Source organism: Scyliorhinus canicula, chromosome 2 (assembly GCF_902713615.1).
Source record: "Scyliorhinus canicula chromosome 2, sScyCan1.1, whole genome shotgun sequence".
Taxonomy (NCBI): Eukaryota; Metazoa; Chordata; class Chondrichthyes; order Carcharhiniformes; family Scyliorhinidae; genus Scyliorhinus; species Scyliorhinus canicula.
The window spans coordinates 51,868,550-51,877,029 of record NC_052147.1 but is presented as its reverse complement, the minus strand read 5'-3'; the positions used below and the strand labels follow the sequence as shown (position 1 = coordinate 51,877,029).

Sequence of the window (8,480 nt, the reverse complement as noted above, 5' to 3'; positions counted from 1 at the left end):
TCATGAAACCATTGTCAATTGTCGTAAAAACCCTCAGATTCACTAACGCCCTTTTGGGAAGGAAATCTGGAATCATAGAATCCCTTACAATACAGAATCTGCGCCTATCCGCCAAAGGAGCACCAGGCCCTCCCCACAACCTCACCCAACCTTTTTTGGACACTAAGAGGCAATGTAGCATGGCCAATCCACCTAATCCGTACATCTTTGGACTGTTGGGAGGAAAGACATGTTGACACTGGGAGAATGTGCAACCCCACAGCTGTGGGCAGCATGGTTGCATTGTGGATAGCACAATTGCTTCACAGCTCCAGGGTCCCAGGTTCGATTCCGGCTTGGGTCACTGTCTGTGCGGAGTCTGCACATCCTCCCCATGTCTGCGTGGGTTTCCTCCGGGTGCTCCGGTTTCCTCCCACAGGCCAAAGATGTGCAGGTTAAGTGGATTGGCCATGATAAATTGCCCTTTGTGTCCAAAATTGCCCTTAGTGTTGGGTGGGATTATGGGGATAGGGTGGAGGTATTGACCTTGGGTAGGGTGCTCTTTCCAAGAGCCGGTGCAGACTTGATGGGCCGAATGGCCTCCTTCTGCACTGTAAATTCTATTAAATCTATGAAATTCACACTGACCTTAACCTGGTCTGACCTACAAGTGACTCCAGACCCACAGCAATGTGGTTGACTCTGAAATGGGTGGGCACTCAGTGCGAGGACAATTAGGGATGGGCAATAAATGCTGATCCAGTAAGCGTTTGCCCACATCCCCTGAACGAATATTTTAAAAAATGATCTTAAACCGATGTCTTCTGGTTACCAACCCAGCCGCCAATGGAAAGTGTGACTGTTCACTGCCCATCACAATAGTTTGACTTTATGCTGTTCCCAGAGAGTTTGTTTTGTGTAGTTTCGGGGGCTGTTTATATTCGGATCACTTCCAGCAGTATTCAAATGTATAGTTGATTCCAGGAGTAACTTAGCGAGTGTCAGTAAGCTGTTTACTGACGGTTGTAATAGTTACTTTGTTTTGGTGCTGGTAGTTAGTGGGTGACTTTGGTCACTGCAGCTAATTGTTGCAGTGGTTAATTTGTTTGCTGCGGATCCTGCTAGTTAACGGAGTGTCACTGCTAGTTAACTTTGTGTCAGTGCTAGTTAGTAATGTAGGGCTGGGCTGGTGTGTAGCCCCCGGACTGACGTGCCGGGGAGCCCAGGCCAGGCTAACGTCACCGATTCTCACACAAGGAGGAAGCGGTGCAGCCGCCTTGCGCCTCAGCAGCTCAACGCCGTCCTTTGCATTCATGCCCCGCAGCTCAAAGTCAGGGCACAGCATGGGGAGAGGTCGGCCCAGCTGCAGGTAAGGAACACCTCGGGGCTAACTTTACACTGACAGCGGTCCCAGGCCTGGCCCAGCTCTAGGCCCGTTTCCAGCTGCCTGTCAGGGGGGAGGGTGAAGAGTTGCCCGGGGTTGGGAGATCGGTCAGCACACGGGCTGGGCTCCCTTCCACCTCGGCCGCCCCCAGGAGCCGGGGAGGCGCTCGCCCCGTGGGGGTGAGCGGCGGGCAGGGAGGGAGCAGGATGCTCGCTGCCGAGGCTGCACTAAGAGGCGTTGCCGTCCTTGCCATTCATAAAAAAAATAGATCAGTCTCGCTGGCTTGGAAACCACCAAAGTGTGGATGAGCTCTCCTACCCGCCCTATTGCAAAACCCCAAACCCACTTACTGATACAATTCTCAGCTACTGATCTGTGTGTGTTTATTCTGCTTAATGCAGGTTGCTGTGAAGAACAGAAGTGTTATAGTTTGGTGTGAAGTTCTGCTGCTGCTGCTTGAACCTTTCGTGCCGCTATGACTGAAGGTACAATAGTGAAAGAGGGGTGGCTTCACAAGCGAGGTGAGATTTTTTTTGTCATGGATCCCAGTAAAAGTGCACAAGACACTTAATTTCTTTACACGTGTTCGAAAAGATGTTTCACTCACTGTTGTCAAAGACTAATGATTTAAGTGTACAGAATTGGAAAACCTTGCACTCTGCAACTGCTTACGCGGGAGCAGCTCTTTCATTATTAGATGCTTTTTTGCAATTGCTTATTGCTATTTGACCCGATAATGCGGGTTGGGCTTCATTAGGTTTTGGGAAAGGAGCTCTTCCTGAACTGCGTTGTCGCCTATGTCCAGTGGAAAAAAAGTAACAAATATGACTATTTTAAAATGCAGAACTGGAATTTAAAAATTGCATCTTGATTATAGCATTTGCTGCAATGGTGCTATGTTATTGTCACTAAATTATTGGATCATGCAAAACACTATCTTTCAATAATTCCCATGTCCAGTGTTTATTCAAGTCTAATATGATGTGATGGAACTGATGGTGCAGTCTGGTCAACAGGAGCTAGCAACTTTAGCAAAAACACTGCAATTGAGCTTCAGGGCAATAATGGGTGTGGTTTACTCTCCACTTCCTGCCATGCATGCCTTTTGAATGATGAACATTTTTTTTCACCACTCTGGCATTTCCATTACACTTTTCTCCAAATTGATCTGATTGATTCTACAGGCTCTTCAATCGCAGCAGAATCCAGTGTCTAGTTTGTCATGAGATCTTGCAATAAAATATTGCTGATTAGTTACATACAAGAAGGGATTGTGTGGGAATAAAATATAGATGAAATGCTGTAATTGGAACTAGCTACACCAGGAAGATGTCCTTCTACCAATTGCTGTGTACGTTGAAGGATGTAATGTTGCACAACAGGAATGCTTACAAGATAGGATAATGGGCTACTGCACATATTATTTTACCACGGTATATATTTTTTTTGAAAAAGGTTCTAAATGTTGTATGTAATATTTAAAATCTGTAACTGTTTGTTGGTATGGCGCATTACTTCTGACATTGCAGTGTTGCTCATTGTGTTCTCTCTTTAATTGGCTCTGTTTATGGCGGTTAATATGGTCGCCTTCCTTAATTCTAATTACGTTTGCTCAAGAGTCGGCAGGTATCTTTCGATACCGCCACAAGGTTCAAAACCGAATACTGATCAAAGACTCGATACACCAGTTAGTAAGGTCGAAATCAATGCACATTTATTTACACACACAGTCAATTATACTCATGCACAAACTCTACCAACTAAACTATCACTGCTACTAAAGCCTATACTTAGCTTCGGGCGCCCACTCAGTCAGAGGAACAATGGCCGTTGTCCGGTTCTGAGGTTGCTGGGGTCGAGCTGGTACGGAATAGTAGCTAGGAGCGTCTATCTCGTAGCGTGCGTTGACTTTGGACTTACTTGTTTTGGTGCAGCTGCTAGGCAGGCCTCTCGCCGCTGAGAGCCAAGGCCAAGAAGAACGATTCTCTCTTGGGGGCTTCTTCTTATACCCAAAAGGGGCTTCGCGTGCTTTTGGGTGGTCCTTGAACTTGGTCCCAATTAATTGGACCGTATCCTGATCATTGGTATCGATTTCCTCCAATAAAGGGGTGGCTGCCCTGATTGCTGGGCGGGCCCTAGGTGGCTGTTGGCCTGCTTTGTTCTAGTCTCCTCTGGCGCCGGGGTGTCTGCTTTGGTATCGTTTACCTAAATGTTTCTCTTTTGTCCCCGGAGATGGCTCATTAGTATGCTAATGGTTTTGCAGTATCGGTCTTGTCTGGGAGCTGCAAACTCCAATCAACAAACAAACCTTGCACCTGCTTGCTTTCTCAGCATTGTCCATTTTTCCCTTCATTCTTTGCAAGTGTCCATTTTGTAATCGGGACGTGGCCACCCCAGGTGGCTACAACAGTAGCCGAATTTGTACATCGGTTGCATCTACTAATCACAGATAACACATTCAAAAAGCAGCACTCCATTCTTAGAGGTGTGTTTAATATGTTGGGCGGGAGATGTCTGTAGTAATACCTGGGACAATTTATAAAAAAAACTTTATCTCAATGCGGTTTTGATTAATTTAGTGCCCCATTTAGCATAATGCTTTCCTTGATACTTCCGTTGAAATTAATTTCGATTACAATCTGTAACTTGTAAATGTCATGATAAGTAACAGTAGCTTCACATTACCTTTATTGCAGTATTAATGTAAGCCTACTTGTGACAATAATAAAGATTATAAGTCGGATTCTTTATCTGGCTAAACAAAATAAACGAAAAGATCTCGTATCAAAATATTTGGAAGAATAGATTTTTGAGTGTTCATGGTGACGTTTTGTTTAATTCTGGATCAATATTTGATGCAAAAATTCATAACCTTGATTTTCCAGATTTGTTTGTTTTTATAAATATTTTTATTGCTTATAGTGAACTTTTTTTTCAGAAAATATTTTATTGAGGCATTTATAATTTTAACAATTTTAACCATCAAATCTCAGTAAAAACAAAACCACAATAATATTCTCAACAACCCCCCTGGGGTTGTCCCAGATATTACTACAGACATCTACCCCCTGGACACAAACCCCAGCCAACATGGCTTACACAAACAATGCCACCTTGCCCAACCACCTCCCATGCATCCCCCCCCCCACCTCCTCCTGCTAACAGCTTAATTTTTCTCAAAGAAGTCGATGAACAGCTGCCACCTCCGACTAAACCCCCATGCATCTAACTTCTCAAGGCAAATTTAATTTTCTTGAGCCTGAGAAATCCCGCCATGTCGTTAATCCACACCCCTGACTTCGGGGGCTCTGAGTCCCTCCGCCCTAGTATGATCTGTCTCTGGGCCACTAGGGTGGCAAATGCCAGGATGTCGGCCTCTCCCGCCCCCTGGTCTCTGGGTCTTACGATACACCGAAGATCACCACCTCTGGACTCGGCACCACCCTCATTTGTAATACCTCCGACATGATGTCAGAAAACCCCCTGCCAGAAATTCCTCAGCCTTGAACATGCCCAATACATATGGACATGGTTCGTTGGCCCCCCCCCGCACAACGCTCACACCTATCCTCCACCTCCTCAAAAAACCTGCTCATCTGGGCCACAGTCATGTCCGCCCTGTGGACCACCTTAAACTGTATCAGGCTGAGCCTGGCGCACGACGAGGATGCATTAACTCTTCTCAGGGCCTCCTCCCATAACTTGGCCTCCAACTCCCCATCCAGCTCCTCTTCCCACTTTCTCTTCACCTCCCCTATCGGGGCCCCCTCCCACTCCATCAGCTCCTTATAGATCACTGAGACCTTCCCCTCTCCTACTTCTGTTCTCGACACCACCTTATCCGGCAGGTGCGGGAAGGTCAAAACCTGCCTCTGCACAAAGTCCCTCATTGTACTGCATGTACCGGAACCCATTCCCCCCCTGACAACTCAAACTCCTCCTCCATGCTCCGGAAACCCTCATCAATAAATAGATCCCCAAATCTCTTGATCCCTGCCACCTCTGAAAACCCCCGTCCAGCCTCTTCCGGAGGGAACCGGTGGTTATCACATATTGCCACCCTCACGATGCCCCTTCTAATTCCATATGCTGCCTCCACTGTCCCCACACCCTCAGGGCTGCCACTGCTACTGGGCTTACGGAGTACTGAGCTGGCGAAAACAGCAGAAGTACAGTCAATAATGTCTCAAAACATGTGTCCTCACATGATGTCGCCTCCACCTGCTCCCATACCGACCCCTCCCCCACAACCCACTTCCTGACCCCGCCCCCCCAGCACCCCCGCTCAGCGCCCCCGCTCAGCAGCACCTTTTTAACTCGCGGGGTTTCTCCCGCCCAAACAAATGCCGAGATCGCTGTATTCACCTTTTTGAAGAATGTCTTGGGAGACCCTGGGAAACAACCAAAAACCTTGGGAGGACTGTCATTTTAACTGTCTGTACCCGCCCTGCCAATGACAACAGGAGCGCATCCCACCTCTGAAAATCCACCTCATCTAATCTACCATCTGACTCAAATTTAGTTTATGCAGCTGCTCCCACCCCTGCGCCACTGGATACCCAAATATCGAAAGTTCCCTCCCACCACCTTGAACGGCATCTCACCCAATCTCTTCTCCTGCCCCCTCGCCTGGATCGCAAGGACCTCATTCTTACCCATATTCAATTTGTATCCCAAAAACCGGCCGACTTCCTCTAATATCCCCATAATCCTTCCAATTCCCTCCAGTGGGTCCAATATGTACAGCAGCAGATCGTCTGCATAGAGCGAGGCCCTGTGTCTCTCCCAACACCCCCACCCCCGTACTACCCTCTGCCAGACCCTCTGTGCTCTCAGTGCCAATGCCAACTGCTCTAGCCAAGGCAAACAACAGTGGGGGAAAGTGGACATCCCTGCCGCGCCCCCTGGTGTAACCTGAAGTAGTCCGATCTCACCTGATTCGTCTACATACTCGCCACCGGTGCCTGGTACAGCAACCGACCCAGTCCACAAATCCCAACCCAAACTGCCCCAAGACCTCCCACAAGTATTCGCACTCCACTCGATCAAAGGCCATCTCTGAGTCCATGGCCACCACCACCTCAACCTCGCGCTGCTCTGGAGGCATCAAGATTACATTAAGCAACCTCCTAATGTTGGTCGCCAAATGCCGCCCGTCAATGAACCCCGTCTGGTCCTCCCCAATTACCCCTGGGACGCAATGCTTGATCCTTGTGGCCAGGATCTTCGCCAACAGTTGGTATCCACATTTAACAGAGAGATCGGTCTATATAACCCACAGTTTTCCCATGGGTCCTTATCCCACTTTAAAATTAGGGCGATTGATGCCTGTGACAACGTCCGGGGGAGCAATCCCAGTGTCTTTGCTTCATTGAAGGCCCTTACCAACAGTGCTCCCAACACCCCCGGGAACTTCTTGTAGAATTCCACTGGGTGGGCCATCCTCCTGCGTCCGCACAGCCCCAGGCCCACCCTCGGGCGTCCACCGCCATTGATCCTCCTCCCCTTACATTTTACAAGCCCTATCCCTGTCAGCAGTCCCTCCCCCCACCCCCCACCCGCCATCATCCCACTGACCTTCCTGTCACCCCCCCCCCCCCCCCCCCCCATTGCACTTCCATGAACTAGCCCGCCCAGCTAGCCTGGCAGCCCCTGCCCGTGGCACCGAGCATCCTACCCCCCTCCCCCTCCGCTCAAACATTAGTGCAAACAAACGAAAAGCAACCCCTCCCCAAACCCAAACAAAGAGACCATCTCCCCATCCCCTAACAAAGAACTAAAGGGGCGGCATGTGGCGCAGTGGTTAGCACTGGGACTGTACCGTTGAGGACCCGGGGTTGAATCCCGGCCCTGGGTCACTGTCCGACTGGAGTTTGCACATTCTCCCCATGTCTGCGTGGGTTTCACCCCCACAACCCAAAGATGTGCAGGCTAGGTGGATTGACCGCACTAAATTGCCCCTTAATTGGAAAAAATGAATTGGGTACTCTAAATTTATAAAAAAAAAGAAAGAACAAAAAACAAACCTGAAGCTGAAAATAAAATGGCCCCGAGCTTACCTGAACATAAGTTAACATAGCAACGAAAAGTTCAAGGTCCACCACCTTCTCCTGCCAGTCCATTGTCTCAATTCTACCACCTCCTCCGCCGATCCACTGTCTCAATTCTACCACCTCTTCTGCCGATCCATTGTCTCAATTCTACCACCTCCTCCGCCGATCCACTGTCTCAATTCTACCACCTTCTCTGCCGATACACTGTCTCAATTCTACCACCTTCTCCGCCGATCCAAGGTACAATTCCTGGCCTTCGTAGGTCACCCACAGACGTGCCGGGTACAAAAGACCAAAATTCACCCCCTTCTTGTAGAAGGCTGCCTTGACTTTGTTGAAACTTGCCGTCCTCTTGGCCAACTCTGTACCCAGGTCCTGGTATATTCGAATTTCACTGCCCTCCCAGGTGCAGCGCCTTATCTGCCTGGCCCACCTCATAATCTGCTCCTTGTCCAGGAACCGGTGTAGCCGCACTACCATCACCCTCGGCGCGTCTCTCCCCTGGGGCTTCCTCATTTGCACCCTGTGCGCTCGATCCACCTCCAACGGCCGTGCAAACGCGCCCTCTCCAAGCAACATCCCCAGCATCCTCCCTACATACGCACCAGCATCGGCTCCTTCACTCCCCTCCGCAGCCCAACGATCTTATATTCTGCCCTCGTGACCAGTTCTCTGAGTTCAACCTTCTCCAGGAGCCGCTTCTGCTGATCGCGCATCAGCCCCATCTCCGTTTCCATCGAGCCAAACTGCTCCCAGTGTTACCCCACCACCTCCTCCATCTCTCGGATCACCCGACCCTGGGCCTCCAGCCTCGTCTCAACGCGGTCGACCACCGCCTTAATCAAATCCACCGCCCGGGGCCAGGTCCTCCAGACTCTGGTTCCATTGCTGGTCGAACTTCTCGTTCAAGAAGCTTAGCAGCTGCTCTATCGACCACTAAGCTGGCAGGGCCACCCCTGCCCCTCCGCCATCTCCACCAGCGTCGCAGGTGCCGCACCAGCTCCAATAACTATTCCCTCTCTTTCGACCACTGCTGGCCCTCAGTTCCATACCCCAGAGGGTAA

General features: G+C 49.6%; 1 protein-coding gene across 2 annotated transcripts in view; it reads left to right on the top strand.

The window, feature by feature from the left end:
* The first annotated feature begins 1,089 nt into the window (after positions 1–1,089).
* akt1 (v-akt murine thymoma viral oncogene homolog 1) overlaps positions 1,090–8,480 on the top strand; it is a 126,710-nt gene continuing 119,319 nt past the window's right edge. The window contains exons 1-2 of one of the 2 annotated variants that reach the window (XM_038778082.1): positions 1,090–1,348; positions 1,765–1,884. In XM_038778082.1, the coding sequence (XP_038634010.1) occupies positions 1,839–1,884 (46 nt within the window). In that variant the 5' untranslated portion in view covers positions 1,090–1,348; positions 1,765–1,838. The remainder of the gene's footprint in view (positions 1,349–1,764; positions 1,885–8,480) is intronic. The other variant, XM_038778075.1, reaches the window with a different exon arrangement.